Source organism: Mustela erminea, chromosome 9, assembly GCF_009829155.1.
Source record: "Mustela erminea isolate mMusErm1 chromosome 9, mMusErm1.Pri, whole genome shotgun sequence".
In the NCBI taxonomy this organism is placed as follows: domain Eukaryota; kingdom Metazoa; phylum Chordata; class Mammalia; order Carnivora; family Mustelidae; genus Mustela; species Mustela erminea.
In genome coordinates this window covers 24,924,249-24,945,226 of record NC_045622.1, presented here as the reverse complement: position 1 = coordinate 24,945,226, position 20,978 = coordinate 24,924,249, and the positions used below count along the sequence as shown (strand labels likewise).

Below are 20,978 nucleotides of genomic sequence, written 5' to 3'. Positions count from 1 at the left end.
GTTCCCATTTGAGAGAGATACGATCTTTCTTATTCTACCTATGAAGAAATTGAGGCATGAGGTTAAATGACCTGCTGAAGGTTAGTGACAGGACCTCATCTAGAATTTAGGCCTCTTGGCCTCTAATCATGAGCTCTTGATATCACATCGTTGTCATGTGATTGTTTCTAGTCTGATGTGGTCCTTTTTGTCCTCCCCCCACCCACACCCCACCAAGCCTTGTAGAGGTACAGTTGACATACAGTATTGTGTAAGTTTGAAGTATAGAACAGGTTGAATTGATACATGTGTATATTATGTATCGATTACCGTAATATTAGTTATATATTCATTATGTCACATAATCATCAGTTCATTTTAGTGGTGAGAACATTTAAGATCTCTATTAGCAACTTTTAAGTGTATGAAACAGTATTGATAACTGTAGTCATTTTGCTGTAGGTCAGATCCCCAGAATGGACTTGTGTTCTAACTGGAAGTTTATGCCCTTTGACCAACCTCTCCCCATTTCCCATTTCACCCATCCACCATTCCTTGATAACGGCCTTTCTCCTGTTTCTGTGAGTTCGGCTTTTTTTAGATTCCACATATGTGAGGTCATAACAGTATTTGTCGTCTCTGACTTATTTCACTTAGCATAATGCCTTGAAGGCCATCCATATTGTTGCAAATAGCAGGAGTTCCTTCTTTTTTTACGGCTGCATAATATTCTGTCTTATGGAGTATTATATACCACATTTTCTGTGCCTATTCATCCACTGATAGGCAGTTGGGTTGTTTTTGTGTGTAGCTATTGTAAATAATGCTGTGATGAACATAAAGGTGCACATACCTTTTCAAGATCGTGATTTCATTTCCTTCAGAAGTACACCCGGAAGTAGGATTGCTGAACCATGTGATAGTTCTAGTTTTTTTTTTTAACCTAACTTTTTGAGGAATGTCCATATGCTTTCTGTGTAGTGGCTAAAGCAATTTACATTCCTGCCAGCAGTGCACAGTGGTTCTCTGTTCCCTGCATCCTTCCTAATGCTTATTTCTTATCTTTTTGGTAATAGCTGTTCAAACACGTGTGAGGTGGTATCTCATTGTGGTTATGATTTGCAAATATTTCCTCCCATTTGGTAGGTTGCTTTTTCATTTTGTTTTTTTCCTTTACAGTGCACAAGATTTTGATTGAAATAGTCTTGTATATTTTTATTTTTATTGCTTGTGTTTTTGTATCATGTCTAAAAAATTGTTGCTTAGACCAGTGTCTGGGAAGCCTCTTTCATATGTTTTCTTCTAGGAGTTTTACAGTGTTAGGTGTTATGTTTAAGTCTTTAATCCATTTTGAGTTAATTTTTGTGAGTGGTATAGGGTAGGGTTCCAAATTCAGTCTTTCCCATGTGGCTCTCCAGTTTTCCCAACACCATTTACTGAAGAGACTGTCCTTTCCTTACTGAGTATTCTTGGCTCCATTGTCAGATATGGAGCCAATAGTTTGACTATATACACAATGGTTTGTTTCTGGTCTTTTGATTCTTTTCCATCGGCTTATGTGTCTTCTTTTATGCCAGTGCTGTACTGTACTATTTTGACTATTATAACTTTGTAATAAAGTTTGAAATCAGCAAATGTGATGCTTCCCAGGATTGTGGTGGCTATTTGGGGTTGTTTGTGGTTCCATATAAATTTTAGGATTTTTTTTTTCTATTTCTATGAAAAATGGTATTGGGCTTTTAATAGAGATTACATTGAATCTATAGGTGATTTGAGGTAATTGGACTTTTTATTTATTTTTTTTTATTTAAAGATTGATTTAGAGAAGAGCATTGGGGAGGGGAAAAGGGAGAGAAAGTCCCAAGCAGATTCCCTGCTGAGCGCAGAGCCCAGATCAGAGCTCTTACCATGATCCTGAGATCATGATATGAGTCAAAACCGAGTCAGATTCTCAACCGACTGTGCCACCCAAGTGCCCCCGTAATACAGACTTTTTTTTTTTTTTTTAAAGATTTTATTTATTTACCTGACAGAGATCACAAGTAGTCAGAGAGGCAGGCAGAGAGAAAGGGGGAAGCAGGCTCCCCGCTGAGCAGAGAGCCCGATGCGGGGAGGGCCCTGAAATCATGACCTGAGCTGAAGGCAGAGGCTTAACTCACTGAGCCACCCACACACCCCAGTATAGACGTTTTAACAATATTTTTCTGGTCCATGAACATAGGCAATCTTTTTGTTTGTTTGTGTGTGTGTGTGTGTGTGTTTTCAGTTTCTTTAATCAGATTCTTGTAGTTTTCAGTGTACAGATCTTTCTCCTCTTCTGTTAAATTTATTTCCAAGGGGGCGCCTGGGTGGCTCAGTGGGTTGAGCTGCTGCCTTCGGCTCGGGTCATGATCTCAAGGTCCTGGGGTTGAGCCCCGCGTCGGGCTCTCTGCTCAGCAGGGAGCCTGCTTCCTTCTCTCTCTCTGCCTGCTTGTGATCTCTCTCTGTCAAATAAATAAATCAAATCTTTAAAAAAAAACTTTATTTCTAAGTATTTTATTGCTTTGATGCTGTGGTGCGGTTCTATAGGGCCCTGAGCACCAGCAGAGGGCCAGCCTGAATATGGCAGAACTGTTGTCTTACATAACAGTGGTGTAGAACTCAGTTTCTCTTGGGAGCAGAAAAACTGTTCTTGTCCTGTTATAAATTTGAAGTCTTTTGTTCCTCTAAAGCTGAATTTTTTTGTTGCTATTAGGTGGGGTTTACTTAGCAACAGTACTGAAAACAGGTAAAAATATCAGCCTCTTTCTCACCTACCTAATAACTTTCTGGATTTCTAAGACTCAGGTAATTTTTGGAAATATAGGAGTTACTTGGTAGGGTCTGGAAAGTGGACTTTTTGGCCTTTGCAGGAACAGAATACTAATGAAGGGAAACTTTTTTCATGGTGCAAAGGACTGGTTCTGGGTACTGGAGAAGGGGTGATGGATACAGAATTCTTTATGTTCCAGAAGAACTGACTATGTGGTGCGGCCCAGCACGGGGGAAGAGAAACGAGTTTTTCAGGAGCAGGTAAGGGATTGCTAGTATCCACTGAAAATCGTTTCATCTGTGGGACCATGCAGAGAAAGCTCTGAGCCTGGCTCTCCTTGAGTCCATATTCTTAGAGGAAACTCACACCCTTAACCTTAGATCTTCTCCTGGTAGAGATTGTTTGCTGGGGTGGAATTGGTGTGAAGAAAACAAATGATTTTGTTTTCAAAACAAATGTTTTGTTGGGCTTTTGTTCCAGACAGCAGAATACCTCTATATTTCTCTCTCTGTCCCTTTGCTAGTGAGCTCTTTGGAAATCATCCTTTTCCCACTATGTTTGGCTCAGTATTCCTAGTGCAATAACCTGTTTCCTTGTTTTAGTCTCTCCAGGTCAACCCCTTATTGTTTGAAAGTATTAGAACCCCACTAATAGTGACTTAGCAGCCCTGTCTCTTTTCTCTTGGTAGGAGCGCTACAGATACAGCCAACCTCATAAGGCATTCACCTTTCGCATGCATGGCTTCGAGTCTGTAGTAGGGCCTGTGAAGGGTGTTTTTGACAAGGAGACCTCACTCAACAAGGCTCGGGAGCACTCCCTGCTACGCTCTGACCGGCCTGCCTATGTCACCATCCTGTCTCTTGGTATGTGCCATTTGTCTCTTTTTTTTGTTTTTGTTTTAAGATTTTATTTATTTATTTGACAGACAGAGATCACAAGTAGGCAGAGAGGTGGGCAGAGAGAGAGGAGGAAGCAGAGAGCTTGATGCGGGGCTCGATCCCAGGACCCTGGGATCATGACTTGAGCCGAAGGCAGAGGCTTTAAACCTCTGAGCCACCCTGGCGCCCCTGTGCCATTTGTCTCTTGTCAGGGATCCCTTCTTTCTGTAATCAGCTGTCTCCCCTGCCAACTCCAAGAAGGGCTTTGAGGGTCAGATCAGTTTTAGGAGGCCTTGGAGTTTGGGACACGAAGAGGGAATTCTGTCCCCAGAGATCTATGTGAGAATCCGTGATTCTCCCCTGAAGTCTAGGCTCACATTTATTTTCCATGTGGAAATTTTTCACAGGCCAGCTAAATAGTTAAGTTGGGGAATTTGCTTTCTCTAGACTGTTTTAAAGATGAGGTTTTTAATTTTTTTTATGCCGTGAAGCTTTTTGGTGGTCTGGTAAATCCTACAGACTCCACCTCAGGATTTGGTCTTTATTTTTTTTTTTTTTAAAGATTTTATTTATTTATTTGACAGAGATCACAAGTAGGCAGAGAAGCAGGCAGAGAGAGAGAGGAAGGGAAGCAGGCTCCCCGCCAAGCAGAGAACCTGATGCGGGGCTCGATCCCAGGACCCTGAGACCATGACCTGAGCCGAAGGCAGAGGCTTAACCCACTGAGCCACTCAGGCGCCCCAGGATTTGGTCTTTAAATGCATAAAATGAAATGCATAGAGTTACTAAAGAAAATGGTCCTGTTAAAATATTTATCGAAATGTTAAATTTATGATGCAGAAATATGTATGTTTTTATTACGATATTAAATGACAGCCCTCAGCAGCAGGTCTTTTATCTCCTATAATTTCCAAATAGTGTTGGGTGGAAATGATGCTGTGATGTGATAATGAAAATACCTGATTTCTGATCCTATCATTGCCAACATAAGATTTGTTACCTTTGTTCATAATTGAAGGAAATGCTATATTTCAGTCAGATGTGGAAAATTTTTTCCCACCTGAATTTATGGACTTTAGTCTTGGCTGAACATATGAAGGGTGTAGGACACTGTCCCCTTATTACTGTCATAATAGGTGATAATGCCGAGTCTGACTAAGGCTGAGGCACTCCTCAGTGAGCTGCTCCCCATGAGAGCAGGTTAGAGGACAGTACTCTGTAGTGACAGCCATGCTTGACTCTTGGACTTTCCATTTTCTGATGCCATCAGTTCGAGATGCTGCGGCCCGGCTGCCTAATGGGGAAGGTACCCGGGCAGAGATCTGTGAGCTGCTCAAGGACTCCCAGTTTCTCGCCCCAGATGTCACCAGCACCCAGGTAGGATGGAAAAGAGATGGTGTTTGTTTTGTTTCAGAACGGATTTAAGAAAACTTACAAGGAAACATAAAATGTCATAGTTGTTTTTTTTTTTTTTAATTGAATGAAGAAAAGGAAAGGAAGAGGTCCTGAGAAAGGGGAACAGTGATGACCTAAGACCCTGTGGAGCACAGATTTCACTCGCACTTCCCTTCAGCTTCTATGGCTTCTTGGTTCCCCGCTCCTTCGGGGAGCAGCTCAGTCTCTCAGGAATCTTGGAGTGTTGCTAGGTGCTGCAGTGAGCCATCGGCAGTATGGCCAGCAGGCAGGAGAGGGTCTGTTTGTCACCTGCAGCTTAACACCTGGCGATTTGCCTCTGGTGTCTGAGTCTGACGGGTCCCTTTCCCTTTGCTCTGGTTCTCAGGTGAACACAGTGGTGAGTGGAGCGCTGGATCGGCTGCATTATGAGAAAGACCCGTGTGTGAAATATGACATTGGGCGAAAGCTGTGGATCTACCTGCATCGAGACCGGAGTGAGGAGGAGTTCGGTGCGTTGAGGCCCCAAGCAGAATAGGGGTGCTTTTGGCTTCCTGCCCCAGGGCCATGACACTTCCCAGTGACATTCAGGCAGGACCTTGCCTGCTGGGGAGGCCACCAGCCAGGGCTTGGCTCCTAATGAAGGCACCCTGCTTACTATGCTGAGGCTTACCACTCTTGTTTACAGAGCGGATTCACCAAGCACAAGCTGCTGCAGCTAAAGCGCGGAAAGCCCTTCAGCAAAAACCCAAGCCCCCGTCCAAGGTGGTAAGTGACCTCTGAGGGCAGCTGCCTTAGGGGTGTCATGGTGGGTGGCAGTGAGGCCTGCCTTGAACCGCAGTGCTGTGCCATCCTTTGGTGACTTTGGTTAAACTGCACCCACATTTCTCCTCTGCCTGTAGAAATCCGGTAGCAAGGAGAGTTCACTGAAGGTCCTCAGCAGTGGTCCCTCCGAGCAGAGCCAGATGAGCCTCAGTGACTCTAGCATGCCACCCACCCCGGTCACACCTGTGACCCCCACCACTCCAGCTCTGCCTGCCACTCCGATCTCCCCTCCACCTGTGTCATCAGTGAACAAAAGTGGCCCTACTACTGTCTCAGAACCAGCTAAATCTAGCTCAGGGTAAGGTCCTCCATTTTTTCCTCCAGCTTTCTCCCTCTAAAGGCCTTTTGGATGTGTGGCTTCAGTTTGGTTTTTGTCATGTTCCCTTCCACCCCCCTCATTTCCCCATCTCCTTGCAGTGTTCTTCTGGTGTCTTCACCGACAATGCCACAGCTAGGAACAATGCTTTCCCCGGCTGCCAGCCAGACTCCACCAAGTTCTCAGGCCCCTGCCCGTGTCGTGAGCCACTCTGGCCCGGCTGGACTGCCCCAGGTACGGGTGGTGGCCCAGCCGGGCCTTCCCACTGTGCCTCAGCAGTCCACGGGGCAGACACAGACGCTGCCCCAGATGCCGGCGGGACCACAGATTCGCGCTCCAGCCAGCGCTCCACAGACCAAAGTCGTGCCCCAGGTAAACAGGGACAGCAAGCCTGGACCCTGCCATGGTCTCATGAGTCCAGTGGGCAGGCTGGGGAGGGACCAAGAAGCCTGACGCAGCAGCTCATTTAATGTTCACAGCTGAGTAAGCATGACTAATAAGTTGTGTTTTACATGGTGGGAATCAGAACTTCGGAGCAGTTGAGTGATTTACCCAGGATTGTAATGTCAGGACACTTGTGGAAGTGGGATGTGTTTCTAAATCTCAGGCTCCTTCCGTTTGCCTTTCATCTGGTCATGCCACTAACTAGTCGGGTAATTTTAGAGAAGAGTCTTACCTCCTGCCTCAGTTTCCTTTACCCTAAAAGTGGTATAATATTTGTTCTCATTGTGTAGGAATAAAATGGGAGGCTCAGCGTGAAAGCTTTCTGAAAATTAAGATGCTCCACACAGATACAAGAACTTTACAGTGTCCACTTATGAGTGTAGCAAGCCTTAAGCAGTGGTAGAGTACATGTGCTCTTAGAGGGACACTTCTGGCTGGGGGCATGCTGGGGGCAGCTTGGTGGGCTGGGCTGCATTTCGGTGTCTTATCAAGCTCTTGGTCTCACACTTGAACCAGACAGTTATGGCTACTGTTCCAGTCAAAGCCCAGACTGCGGCAGCCACTGTGCAGCGTCCTGGCCCCGGGCAGACGGGGCTCACGATGACCAGTCTCCCTGCCACAGCCAACCCCGCGAGCAAGCCAGCCACGAGTTCTCCCGGCAGCTCCGCTCCAAGTGCTTCCACGGCTGCTGTCATTCAGAATGTCACAGGACAGAACATCATCAAGCAGGTTGGTGGAAATCTCTGGGTGGATTCGACGCCTTTGTCCTAAAGCAGGACCATTGGAGATCTTAATGATTTGTAATCTTTGATCTTTAGCTCACGGGTATTTCAAGGGTAAGTTCCCTGATGCAGTCTTTTAGATGCCAAAGATTTCTTCTATTTCTTTTCCGTATAATTTAGCAGTTAGTAGTTTCTGGATTCAGAGTAGATGTTTCATGAATTTATTTAATGACAATCTTGTGGTATAACATACACTTTTTTGGTGTTTTTGCTTATCTCTGATAACAGTAGGATACATTTGTACTTTCCTGCTTGTGAATGTGCAAGGATGATCATTGAATTTTTGAAGAATTGGTAAATAGGGGGGCACTTGGTTGACTCAGTCAGTAGAGCATGTGACTCTTGATCTCAGGGTTGTGAGTTTGAGTCCCATGCTGGGTGCAGAGATTATTTAAAAATAAAATATTTTTTTAAAAAAATCACAAAAAAATCCAAAGAATTATTAGGCACAGTAGCAGTGATGTGCTTTTCAGGTGCCTGCACTGTGCTTTTATAGGTACTGTGTAATTTAATCCTCATAATGCCATGGGATAGATGCTTTTATTATCCTTCTTTTATACATGAAGAAATGGAGTCATCTAATGGTAAAATAATGTCATTGTTTTCATTGACCAAATATTTATTGAGTGCTTTTTTTGTGCCAGGCACAGTCCAGACTATTGGGCATGTAGTGGTGTATTCCAGAGACCGAATCCCTGCCTTTTTGGAGCTTATCTTCCCATAGAGCTAGGGGACAGAGCTGCTTCTGGGACAGGTGTAATAGCTAAGGAGAGCAGTAAACGGGGAGGGGTAGAGAGTGACAGTGTGCCATTTTAGCTAAGGCCATCTGTGCAGGCCTGAGGGGATGGCATTTGGAAGAGGGACGAAATGAGGTTAGAGAGTGTGCCATATTTGGATTATCTGGCAGCAGCATTCTAGGCATCAGATGAAGTAAATGAAAGTGCAGGGAATCCGTTGTTTTCACGTCATACGCTTGAGGAGCAACGGGAAAGCCATTGTGTGTGAAACTTAGTAAGCAGGTGTGAAAGCGTTCGAAGGGGGTTGCTTGAGAAGTTGGCTGTGGTTAAATCACATCACACTTTGATTTTAATTTTAACGTGGGGAGCCACTGAAAGATCGTGGGCCAGAATAAGTTGATTGGTTTATGTTTAAAAAGCTCTCTGGCTGCTGCGTAGGATGGGCTTCAGGGGACATGGAAGCAGGGAGACTGGGAGGTAGTCGAGGCAGTCCAGGAAGATGGTGCTGGCTTGTGTGCATCATCTTTGGAGGTCGGAGAGGTGCTGGGATTCTGGATATATGGTTGGCGGTTGAGCTTGTGTGATTCTCCGGTGGGCAGATTAGGGGGGTCTGTTGAAAGAAGGGATTTGAGTGTGTCCCACAGCTTCGGGCTTGAGTGATTAGGTAGACTGTGATATCATCTCCCGAGCTTGCAAACACTGAGGTGCGGATACTGGAATTCAGACCTGGAGAACAGTGTGTTTATGAAGTCAGCACCTGTGTCGGCTGTGAAAGTGTGAGAGATGTGAGGCTGCAGGCGGATCACACTCTGCTTGCTTGACTGGCCACCAGTAGATTGGTGGCTGTTTGGGAATGGGTTCAAGAGAGAATGTAAGGTGAGGAAGTAGAGACAAGAAATATTGGCAGTTTTTCAGCAATTTTGTTTCTGAAGAGAGCAGAGAAGTGGGGCTGGGAGGGGGGACGGCATGTGGAGTAAAGGAAGGTTTGTTGCTTTGTAGGTTGAGAAATGTTAGAGCATCTTTGCATACTGATGAAATGCAACGTAGAGAAGGTCCTTGAGGCTAGAAGAGTTCATGTGTTACACATGGGATATTGACCTTAGATAGGAGTTGGTGTAGGAATCCAGGAAGTCTGGCTCCAAAGCCCATGCTGTGGACCACTGGTGCCATTGTCTGCTCTTGAAATTAAAGGTCATCATAACGGTAAATAAAAGACATTTTTGAAACAGTTGGGGAAATGCAAATATATATTACTAGATAGTATTTATAGATGATTATTAGGTTTTAGTAGTTGGGTGTGTTGGGGTGGGGGCTGTGGCCTAATATGTGATCTGTCTTGGAAAACGTTCTGTGTGCACTTAAGAACATGTATTCTGCTCTTTGGGGATGGAATGTTCCATATGTGTGTTAAACCCATCTGGTCTAATGTGTAGGTGATTTTTTTTACTTTTAAAAAAAAGTCCTTTTCTAGGTTAGAAGTGTGTACAGAAGTATTGATCGGTAAAATGATATAGTGGTTTACTTTAAAATATTCCAGCTCCTCTGTCCACCCCCCCCCCCAAAAAAAGGAAAAGTGGGGCAGATAAAACAAGATTGGCAAAGTGATCACTTTGAAGCTGGGTACATGGATTTGTTACACACCATTCTCCACTTTTGTAAACATCCACCAGTTTTCAAAACAAAAAGTTAGAAAAATATCTTAAGCACACATCCCCAGGAAATGGAGATTTGTCTCATTACTCTGCACAAGCAGCTTAGCACTGCGGATCCCCTTGTCAGTGCTCTTTCTTTCCTATCCAGGTGGCCATCACTGGGCAGCTCGGTGTGAAGCCCCAGACGGGCAACAGCATTCCACTCACAGCCACTAACTTCCGTATCCAGGGTAAGGATGTCTTGCGTCTGCCGCCCTCTTCCATCACCACAGATGCCAAAGGCCAGACGGTTCTGCGAATCACTCCGGACATGATGGCCACATTGGCCAAGTCCCAGGTCACGACAGTCAAATTGACCCAGGACCTCTTTGGGACAGGAAGCGGCACTGCAGGCAAAGGCATTTCTGCTACCTTACACGTCACTTCCAATCCGGTCCATGCCACAGAGAGCCCTGCCAAGGCCAGTTCAGCTAGTGCCCCTGCGTCCACTCCGACAGGTACCACCGTGGTTAAAGTGACTCCTGACCTCAAGCCAACAGAAGCCTCAAGTTCAGCTTTCCGCTTGATGCCAGCACTTGGTGTGAGTGTGGCAGACCAGAAGGCGAAAAACACGGTGGCTTCTTCAGAAGCAAAACCAGCTGCCACGATCCGCATCGTGCAGGGCCTGGGAGTGATGCCCCCCAAAGCAGGCCAGACCATCACAGTTGCAACCCATGCCAAGCAAGGGTCCTCAGTGGCCAGTGGGTCTGGAACTGTCCATACTTCAGCGGTGTCCTTGCCCAGTATGAATGCTGCTGTGTCCAAGACTGTGGCCGTGGCTTCTGGGGCTGCCAGCACGCCCATCAGCATCGGGACGGGAGCCTCTGCAGTGCGGCAGGTCCCTGTCAGCACCACGGTGGTTTCCACATCCCAGGCTGTGAGTAACACGGGGAAGAATAGCCCTTCTCCTTAGGGAGCTTCTCTTTTTAGGAACGGAAAGTACACCCGCTCTCTATTGCTTCGTTTGACCCAAACAGGCTTACTTCCTAGTAGGCTTATTTAAGCCTACTAGCTAGCCTACTAGCCTAGCTTTTTTTCAAAACAAATTTATGAAGTAGTGTATGTGTTCGCTCTTATAAAGGATTAAAACGTACAAAAATACTTAGAGTAAAAGATAAAATTTTTTCAATCACCCTCTACTTCACTCTTCATGAGTTCTCATTACTACTGGTATTTTGGCATTTATCCTTCGAGTCCTTTTCCTGAGCGTTTTCATGCAGTATGTACACATAGTTTGAAAAGAAATCCCTGTGAGAGACCTTAAATCTGAGTACTGTTCTGTGCTTTGCCTTACTTATTTAAAAATATATCTTGGGCATTATTCTAGATCCCCTGTGGATATTGATAGCATTCTTTTTACTGATACATGGTAATCCTGTATCAGTGCATATTCATATTTTACTTTTCTAAGAAGCGGTGTGCTTGAACCTCTGTTCTGTTGAAGACCAGTGCTGCGGTGAATGCAGAAAAGCATCTGTGGAGTGGAGGATGCTAGAAGTGGGCAGGGATACACACGGAAAGCTTTGTTAACACCAGTCATGCAACCAAAAAGCTCACACCACCTTACACTTCCCTTGGCAGCTCTCCTAACCGATGCTGGGCATCCTGGGATTTGTTGTTTTAACTTTATCTAACTGGTGAAGAGAGTTCTTCTGTGTCATTTCTCTGATCTTTAGAGGAGTTGGGCATCCATTTTGCCATGTGCTGTCCAGGGGTAAATAAATCTTTGCCAGTTTTCTTCTGGGGTATTTGGCTTTTTCCTGTTGTTTGAGATGGCTCTTTATTTCTTCTGGATGTTATTCTTGATATGTGTAGAAAATACTTCGTTCCAGCCTGTCATTTTTTAACCTTGGAGCCTTTGCTCTACAGGTATTTTATCGGTTTAGATCTATCAACATTTTCTTTTATGGTTCCTGGGTTTTGCGTCCTGTGCTTTTCTTACTCCAGGGAATAAAGATATTAGCCTTCATTTTAATAAAATATTTTCAGGGTTTTAGAAAAAGTATAGTTGATAATGCATTTGAAATATGTTCTGTGAATGGCATGTCGTAGAGATGTCATTTTATAGTTCTTACTTTATTCCAACATCACTGACCAGTTTATTCCTTACTCACTAACTTGAAATACTACACTTATCATAAAGCAAATTCCCATATCAACACAGGTATGTTTCTGGGTGCATGTTTTTATTCTTTAGCCTGTGGATAAGGAGCATTCTTCTGTAGAGTGGGGTGCATATGCACAGTATTAAACACAGTTTTTACTTTTCTAAGCAACATATATAGTAAATCCTCAGGAATCTGGATAAAAGCCAGAGTGGTAGAGGAAGGAGGACATTAGTAAAACCAACCAGCCAAAAAACCCTGAAATATAGTGTGGCTTAAAAGAAAATATTTATTTAGGTTCTCATATCACAGAAGTTAAATTAAGGAAAAAAGAAGACAGTGTGTACTTGATCCACTTTTGTTTCTTTGAATCTTTCTCCTAATACAGAAACGTAGTAAGCCCGTGGCATCTACTCCATCACAGCCCAAGAGCCTGTGAGGGGCACGAAGCATAAAGCAGTGATTTTTTTTTCCCGGTTTATTCAGCAAGTTAGGCTGGTCACAAAGGGACGATTCCAGCTGGTGTTATGGTGGTCTGAAGGTTGAAAGCAGCTGAGGCTTTTTTTTTTTTTTCTTTTAAGATATTTATTTATTTATTTATTTGACAGAAATCACAAGTAGGCAGAGAGGCAGGCAGAGAGAGAGAGGGGGCAAGCAGCTCTCAACTGCGCAGAGAGCCTGATGCGGGGCTCGATCTCATGACCCCGGGATCATGACCTGAGCTGAAGGCAGAGGCTTTAACCCACTGAGCCACCCAGGCGCCCCAGCTGAGGCATTCTTAAGAAAATAAAAACTATAAGTAAATCCACCTGTAGGTACCATCTCAAGTTATTCTCTTGTCTGTTGACATCGTTGAGCTTTCTGATGGGCTACAACTTGTGAATCAGCTGGAGATTGGTATTGGGACCTGTGACACACAGTTTTGTACCTGAGTGCCTGGCTTCTTGAGAAATAGCTTGCCCTTGGGAAGTGTTGATGCCCTTTCTGAGTATCCTAATGACCACCCCTCTTGAATCTTTTTTTTTTTTTTCTTAAAAGATTTTATTTATTTATTTATCAGTAGTCAGCAGAAGCACGGGGAGCAGCAGGCAGAGCAGGCAGAGGGAGAAGCAGGCTCCCTACTGAGCAGGGAGCCTGATGCAGGACTCAATCCCAGCACCCTGGGATTATGACCCGAGCATGACTGAGCCAAGGTGTCCCTTGAATCTTTTTTTTTTTTTTTTTTAGGATTTTATTTATTTATTTGACAGAGATCACAAGTACACAGAGGGAAGCAGGGGCAGGTGGGGGAAGCAGGTTCCCCACTGAGCAGAGCCTGATGCGGGGCTCGATCCCAGGACTGGGATCATGACCTGAGCCAAAGGCAGAGGCTCTAACCCACTGAGCCACTCAGGCGCCCCTTGAATTATTTTTAAAAACCAGATTTACACAAGATTTTACTGTGTTTAAATTTTATTACCAGCCAAGGGTTAAGAGGCACCCCTGAACATCGGTGATTATGTGAGCTAATCTTCACCATCCTGAAATGCAAAGACTCTAGGCCTGTTCACCTTCTACTTTGTTCCTTTTCGGCCTTTATTGGCTTTGGGGTTGGACTTTTCACTTGGTTGAGTTTATTATTAATGTCCCTTAACTAACCTCTCTTATCTCTGGGAGAGAGGGAAAGCACCTGGAAAATTTGACCTGTTCCCAGTCTAGCATGCCGAGCTGCTTGCACCGCGCCAGTGAGCCTGCGTTCCAGGGAAGCAGGACTGTGCACTTTAGTAACTGCCGCATGCCTCTGTCCTTCGTCACACTTCCTGCAGATAGTAGTTGTGTGCCAAGTATCGGGAGGTACACGGATGATTGAGAGCCCATCCTCTACGGAGCTCAAACTCCTACTATGCTTAAGTGAACATGACGCTTCCCTTTGCAGTTTAGTACACGTTTTTATGCTGATGGCAGTGGTTATCTGTGTTTGTTTGCTGCTTTAGGGTGCATGAAGGAGGATGGTTAATGTCAGATGAGACCTAAATAGAATATATGAACACTTACTACAGCCTATCGGCAGTTTTAGGAGAGCAGCTTGGGCCCACCCCTCAGAAATACTGGGCCCCTGCAGAGTATAGGAAATGAGAGCATCGGGGCGCTTGCTCCTAGCTGGTGGCCCAGTAGGTGACACTTGCCGTGAGCCTGATTTCTTTTTTTCTTTAGGGGAAGCTGCCCACGAGGATCACGGTTCCACTGTCTGTTATTAGCCAACCTATGAAGGGCAAAAGTGTGGTCACGGCCCCCATCATCAAAGGCAACCTTGGAGCCAAGTAAGTGCTGGCGTGAAGGGCAGGGCTTCCACATGGCTCCCTGCCACACAGGGGAAGGGCAGCTCGTGTTTCTGGGGCTTTTGGATATTTCTCCTTTCTTGTGCTCATTAACATTTATCGAGTACCTAGTATTGTTTTTAGGCACTGGGGAAACAGAGCCGTGATTAAAACAGACAAAAGGCCATGCTATTTTCAAGCTTACATCATAGGGGGAGGAGTGAAATAATGGAGTAAAATACCATGTAGCATGGTGAGACGTACTATGGAGAAAAAAGGAGGGGGATGGGAAGTGCTGGGATAGGTTGTGCTGGTGCTGTGGCTCAGATGGCAGTTCGCAGTGTGGGTGTTAGGGAAGGCATCATTTTGACACTGAGCTCTGTGTTACGGTAGTTCAGAGGAGGAGGACTTACTTGGGGGCTTTGTGTGGTCCTGACCTAAACAGGGATAAGGGGCATGATGAAATCAGATAGTCTCAAGACAGCTGTCATGGAGAAGAGTTTGTTTTCTGGAATGCACATTTCCCTGGAGTCCTGTCCATTATTTCTGCTGATCTGGATACAGTGTCAGAGCCGTTGTATTCAGAGCACTGAGGGCCTTCGAGCTTTATGGGAAGCCTAGAAGCTAGGAGAAAGGTGGTCTCACCAGCTGGTTTCCATTTCAGTCCAGAATGCAGGAAGTTTCGCAGGACTGCAGATCTCCCTGTCACCCTTAAGCATGCGGCCTGGTTCTGGGCCAGAGGTGACACCTTGCCTATCATGACGCCTCACCCCTGCTTTCCCTCCACAGCCTCAGTGGGTTGGGCCGCAATATCATCCTCACCACCATGCCGGCGGGTACTAAGCTCATTGCTGGCAATAAGCCTGTGAGTTTCCTCACTGCACAGCAGTTGCAGCAGCTTCAGCAACAAGGTCAGGCCACACAGGTAAGGGCCAAGGAGAGCTGTCGGCCATACCAGGTTTCTCTCCCTGTCACTGTTTCTTTGCAGCTGAGGGGCTCACCTGTGACCTCCTAACCGGACCTTCTGTCTTTGTACACAGGTGCGCATCCAGACTGTCCCCGCATCCCATCTTCAACAGGGAACAGCTTCTGGTTCCTCCAAAGCAGTCTCCACTGTCGTCGTGACCACAGCTCCATCTCCTAAACAGGCACCTGAACAGCAGTGATTCGGGGAGAGAGAGATGGCGTCCGTGCACGCACTCACGCATGCCCGCCCGGTCTGCCCTCCTGGCCGAGACGAGGGGAGCTGGGAGGCGGCGGCGTTCTTCTCCGCTTGTCTGGTTGGGGAAGGCCGGCAGTGGCGTGACCGCATCCGTGGCCTGGAATCTGCCGCCATACTCCACGGTGGAGCACTCCGAGAAAAGTCCCCGCCAGACTTCCCGGCGCTGTGCGGTTGCGATCGGGAGAAGCTCCTCTGCAGGGTGGCGTGAGGTCATTGTTGTGCCACACGAGCCCCAGTTCTCTTCCTAAGAGCCAGACACCAGGGGCAGGTTCATAGCCACAGAGTGTGCAGACCAGCAGGGAGCCATGTTCTCTGTGGGGATTGGATTTTCTAGCTTCTGCTCTTCTCTGTGACTAGTGGTCTAGATAGGAGTTTTGTGTCCAGAAATTTTTATGTAACTTATTTTTTTAAAGAACCTGTTGTACATGTTTATCCAATAGAAACTTGGGCTTTAGCCCTCTCCCCTCTGCCCCTCAAACTGAGGACTTACTCTTGACCATAATGAGAGAATAGCAGGATTCTTAGTAACTTGGTGGCTGACATGATCACTGCATAGTAGTGGGGAGGCTCCAAGGTGGTCAGGAACCCTAGGGAGTGAGAGAGTGCGGGTTCCCTGAAATGGTACCACCTCATAGAGATGAGGCATCAGGATCTTGATTGTGGTCCTTACCTTCACCTGCTGACTTTGTCCTCCTTGTCAAGCCTGTTCAAACCAAAGTCCAGAGTCAGTGGACAGAGTAGGCAAGTGCCAGCAGAAACGCTGCTGTCGCAGCTCCGACGTTATTACGGTTCAGAGATGATAGGTTTGCTTTGCTCCAGAGCAAGAGTCTGCAAACCACAGCCTCGGGGCTGGCTACCTGTTTTTGTAAATAAAGTCTTATTGGAACACAGCCTGTGGCCATTTGTCTCTGTACCATTACCCATGGCTGCTTTCAGTGAGAGGCAGACCTGAGTCATTGCCATAGAGTCTATGTGGCCCTTAGGCCTAAAATACTTATCTGTAGGCCCTTTAGGTAAAACTTTGCTGACTTCTGCTCCAGAGTAGAGACAGCAAGAAGAGAGTGGTGTGCACACCCTGCAGCTCGGTCTTAGGTCAGCTGGGATTTACCAGTCTTCTCATCCTGGCTGTGTCACCAAGCTCTGGGCAGAGTTCCGAACAATACTGGAAACTGTCAGAAGTAATTAAAGCCCTGGTTGTTAACAGCATAGGCCTCTTTTGTGTGGGAGCAGGGGTTGGATGGTGGAGCTTTCCTGCAGGGTCAGAGCTTCCTTGTCTCTCTTGAGAGTGTCCAGATTATTAAAAACGTGTCTTTAATCTGTGGAAATTCGGTGATGATCTTTTATGTGGTCTGGTGAGGAAGTGGAGTTAAGGCGCAGAAAATCTCAACGGCCTAGTTTAGAGGGGGTTGCTTGGTGGTGCCTAGTGATGAGATAGGCTGCAAAGGTCAGAGCGGCTGGTGGCTTTCTAGATCTCAGATTTGATTCTTAAAGCAGTTCTATAAAATAGACATTCTTATCCCTCTTCTGACTTCTCATCCCTGTGACAAATGGCAAGTCTGAGTTGAGGTTAAAGAGGAGCAAGATGTAAATCCAGTCTTCTGATTCTAAGTCAAGTATCCTTTTTGCTGCCTTCCCGGGGGAGGGTGGCTGTGATATGTCCTGCTGAGAAGTGGGAACAAGTTCAAGTAACTTGTTCAAGTAACAAGTAAGGGTGGTAAGCCCCAGTTACAGAGTGCGGATGTGAATTGGCCGAAGGGTGACTGAGCTTTTGCTGGTGATCGGGGGCTGGCACAGAAGTCAGACTAGGAAGGGGAAAGGTAGGGATGTCACAAAGAAGAAAAATGGCCTTTTAGCTGAGTGGACGAGAGGGCATCTGTTGTTTCCAGTCCTTTGATATTTGCATGTCATTGTTTCCTAGAAGAGTCCACCTGACAGTTTCTAAATGAGAAAATGGTAGACATCTGAGGGACCCTGTCTCAGGTCTTTATTACTGGTTAAAACACACCCTTCCTGAAGTTACTTTTCAAGTGATTGTAGGAAAGTAGTTTGGACATTCAGCCCCAGCCCTGCCTCCCTCTTTTGTTTACTAAAGTCACCTGGCCGTGTCTGTCTCCTTAGTGCCTGGAGACCTCCACCTGCGTGCTCAGAGAACAGGGACTTTTCAGGATGCTAGGGTAGGCCTGGGTCCCTGGTGAGTATGTTTCGGTATGGCCTGGCCAGTCGGTGGATGCTGAGGAATGGCAGCCCCTGCTGTAGTTGTTCAAGGGATGTGAGCAGCATTTGCATCAAACATGGTTCCTTGGATACAGACCTCAAGGGTCTTGTAGAGATGTGGGAGCTATGGTGGTTACTTTGGGGGAACACGTCCAGAAGAACATACAGGAACAATTGAGCCTGTGTACCTAAGATTCAGAGGTTGGTACAGTTATTCAGACTGTGTGCCTAAGACTGACTTTGGTGACTAGCACTGTGATGGATTTGTATTTTGATACCACTTCTAAGATTTTTCTCCAAGGTAGATGAGTTCCATGAAGGTGCTGTGAAAGGGGCATCACAGTAATCAGTGTTTTCTCTCTGATCTTCACACCTCAGCCCCTCACTCTGGAGAAAATACTACATTTCCTTACAGTGTGCTGCACTGTCTTCGCCCCTTCCATCCGCAGAGGAGATCTTTACATGCAACTAACACTGTAAGTAGGTTCTTACCCCATGCCAGTCCCTAAGAAAAGAATGTGTTTTATGTTAATTGCCCATAATGGGTCCTCCAGTACTTACTGAATGGATGTTTGGGTTCCTACTTAGCAGGCAAAGGGAAGTGGATCCTGAAAGGCAACCCACAGGTTCTCTTCTCATAATTAAATCCCAGTTTCAGGTAGTTAATTTTTAACCCCTTAGTTGTGAACTCAGTACTGAAGTGCTGGCTAACTGTGGGAGGTCAGCTCTCACGTAAGTGCATTTCTGCCAGAGAGCGCACAGTGCTTCATGTCGAAGATCTCTGCTGTATTTGTATGAAGTAGTGGTCGTGGGGAGGGGGTCCTCTGTCGAGAAGTAAGCTGGCTTTGTAGTCCTAAAGGCTGGCTTTGCAACTTTGTAGCTCTGTGACCTTCGGCTCATCAGCTTCTCTGCAGAACCAAGTGTGCTTCCATTACACGTGGTTGTTCAAGTCACATGGGAGACAGTGCCTTTCAGAATGAGGGGAGTGCTGTACACACAAATGGTACTGTTGGTCTGGAAGACCTTTCCAGCTTGTCCTAGCCCACTTCTGTCAGTTTGTGGAACTTAACTCTCTGTGTTCCTTTGTGATTTCGTGAACTTTGTGCTTCCTGTTCTCTATGCCTGGAATGTGCTTTTTCTACAGGGCAGACTCCCCATCTGCTCCCCTCCCTCGTATTTCACAGTAGTTGCACTTACCCCTCATGGCACCAGTCACTCTGTAGGTAACTGGTTGCATATCTCTCCCATTAGACTGAATTCCTGGTTGGACAGGTATCTCAGTGATCCTTCCAACCATTTCCATGCTGGTGCAAAGCAGATGTTTAATAAATATTTGTTGAAGGAAGTTAAAAAACAAGAAACATCCAGAACCAACATTACAGTATTGAGACTTTACATTACTAGTTCAAGATCCACATCTTCTGCAGGATTCTTAACCCTCTGCTTTCAGCTATATTTAAATTCAAGGTCTTTAGTAACCTGCCTTTTTCTCTCTACCTCATTATACAGACTTCCTGTTAGCATCTTCTTATTAGAGTACTTTTGAGGACCCAGAACATCTATGTTCCAGCTCTCAGCTGGGCCACTAACTAGCTTCCTGATTCAAAAAAAAGAAAAAAAAGTCACCTTTGGCCCAGCATCATCACTTATCAGTAGTATTTCAGTATTGTGGAATATTAATGGTTAATTAGGAAATGTTTAACAAGTAATATTTAAAGTACCAAAGCTTGTGAATTTTTACTTTAAAAAAAAATATGTGCTAGAATTGCATCTTTAAAATAAAGGCAGTCTTGTTTACTTAATTTCTGCTAAGAAAGTACCTGTTTTCTTGAGAGAAAAAGGAATAATTTATCAAAAGCAGTATTTTCTGTTGGATTCATATCCTGGATTCATCCATGAGGCCACATCCTGTTCTGAAACTTTCAGAGTCTTTGATTTCCCTTCATATGGGAACATAAATAAGGGCTTGTTGCTTCATTTTTCTCTATGAAGGATACCATAGCAACAGAGACCTTAGTTTAATGAGAGGGTGCGAATGTATAAACCCTGCAGACCACAGCAGGCACTGAAAGGGAGATGAGCTACCTCTTTGCACACTCTGGCATGTTGTACTCAGAGGGGCACATCCCCGCACTGGTGACGGGTGGCCTCCTCTCATTCCTCATCCGAGCCACTCAAGAGGGCTGTCTGGTAAGTGTGATCTGACTTCAGCTTCTGAATGCCGATGATTTCTCCTCCGGGCCTCTTTAACCGGGTCAAATGGCTGTAACAGAGCAACAGTAAAAGCACATGACATTAGCTCTGAAGTCCCTTGTTCTCTCAACCAAGGACATTAAGGCATCCATTGGTTCTTAAAGCATTTTCTTTACATGTCTGTAAAATACTGTGGCTTTCTGTATATCTCACTTCTTTTTTTTTTTTTTTAAAGATTTTATTATTTATTTGACAGAGAGATCACAAGTAGGCAGAGAGGCAGGCAGAGAGAGAGGAGGAAGCAGGCTCCCTGCTGAGCAGAGAGCTGGATGCGGGACTCGATCCCAGGACCCTGAGATCATGACCTGAGCTGAAGGCAGCGGCTTAACCCACTGAGCCACCCAGGTGCCCTGTATATCTCACTTCTTGGACACTATTCATGATTAATAATATTTAATGGTTAATGTCATAACAGACTAAACATAGGTCTCCTATCTCCCACTTTATTGTTTCACTGGCCAGACAGTAGAACTAAAGGGAAAGTGTGACCTTAAGCTCCCTTCTGTTTGGTGTGTGTGTGTGTGTGTGAAGTCTATCTGCTTTGGGGAGGGAGGTTGGAAACTAGAAAAAATGAGGGGCAGCTACAACAGAACTAATTACTAGCATACCCCAAAAATCACTCGCTCCACAGTTCAAGGCCTTGTCTGCTGCTGACTCAGTGGGTGACTTCGATCAAGTTACTAAGTCTTTGAAGCCTTGGTTTCCCCATCTGTAAAACCTTACAGCACATACTTCATAAAATAATGAGGATTCAGTGGGATAATAGACATGCGGTTCTTACCGCAGGGCCTGGGACAGTGAGTACCTGGGAATGGTCAGCTATTCTAGTAACCTCTGACGAGCACTTGAAAGCGCGCCTGCTGTTACAGCACTGTCTGATTGCCACATCTCTGGGAAGGAGGAGGGGCAAATCCAGGAATAAGGTGATGGGTTCAAAACAATGGCAGAGTGGTGTCTGCAGTCCGGTACTGATGCCTAATTCAGAGTTTTCCTTCAAGTCTTTCAGAACTGCCTTTAAAACCTGGGTCTGTTGGGTTACTATGACAGACAGT

At 45.6% G+C, this 20,978-nt stretch overlaps 2 protein-coding genes across 9 annotated transcripts in view; one reads left to right on the top strand and one right to left on the bottom strand.

Annotated features, from left to right (window-relative positions):
- Window positions 1-16,349, top strand: part of NFRKB (nuclear factor related to kappaB binding protein) — a 40,356-nt gene extending 24,007 nt beyond the window's left edge. For all 6 annotated transcript variants that reach the window (XM_032356819.1, XM_032356814.1, XM_032356817.1 and 3 more), the window contains 12 exons: window positions 2,970-3,030; window positions 3,459-3,633; window positions 4,919-5,025; window positions 5,429-5,552; window positions 5,729-5,808; window positions 5,943-6,163; window positions 6,283-6,553; window positions 7,142-7,354; window positions 9,945-10,712; window positions 14,134-14,240; window positions 15,027-15,162; window positions 15,278-16,349. In XM_032356819.1, the coding sequence (XP_032212710.1) occupies window positions 2,970-3,030; window positions 3,459-3,633; window positions 4,919-5,025; window positions 5,429-5,552; window positions 5,729-5,808; window positions 5,943-6,163; window positions 6,283-6,553; window positions 7,142-7,354; window positions 9,945-10,712; window positions 14,134-14,240; window positions 15,027-15,162; window positions 15,278-15,403 (2,389 nt within the window). In that variant the 3' untranslated portion in view covers window positions 15,404-16,349. The remainder of the gene's footprint in view (window positions 1-2,969; window positions 3,031-3,458; window positions 3,634-4,918; window positions 5,026-5,428; window positions 5,553-5,728; window positions 5,809-5,942; window positions 6,164-6,282; window positions 6,554-7,141; window positions 7,355-9,944; window positions 10,713-14,133; window positions 14,241-15,026; window positions 15,163-15,277) is intronic.
- Window positions 16,029-20,978, bottom strand: part of TMEM45B (transmembrane protein 45B) — a 37,158-nt gene continuing 32,208 nt past the window's right edge. For 2 of the 3 annotated variants that reach the window (XM_032356822.1, XM_032356820.1), the window contains exon 6: window positions 19,828-19,936. In XM_032356822.1, the coding sequence (XP_032212713.1) occupies window positions 19,828-19,936 (109 nt within the window). Of the gene's footprint in view, window positions 19,937-20,978 lie in introns of all 3 variants that reach the window. The other variant, XM_032356823.1, reaches the window with a different exon arrangement.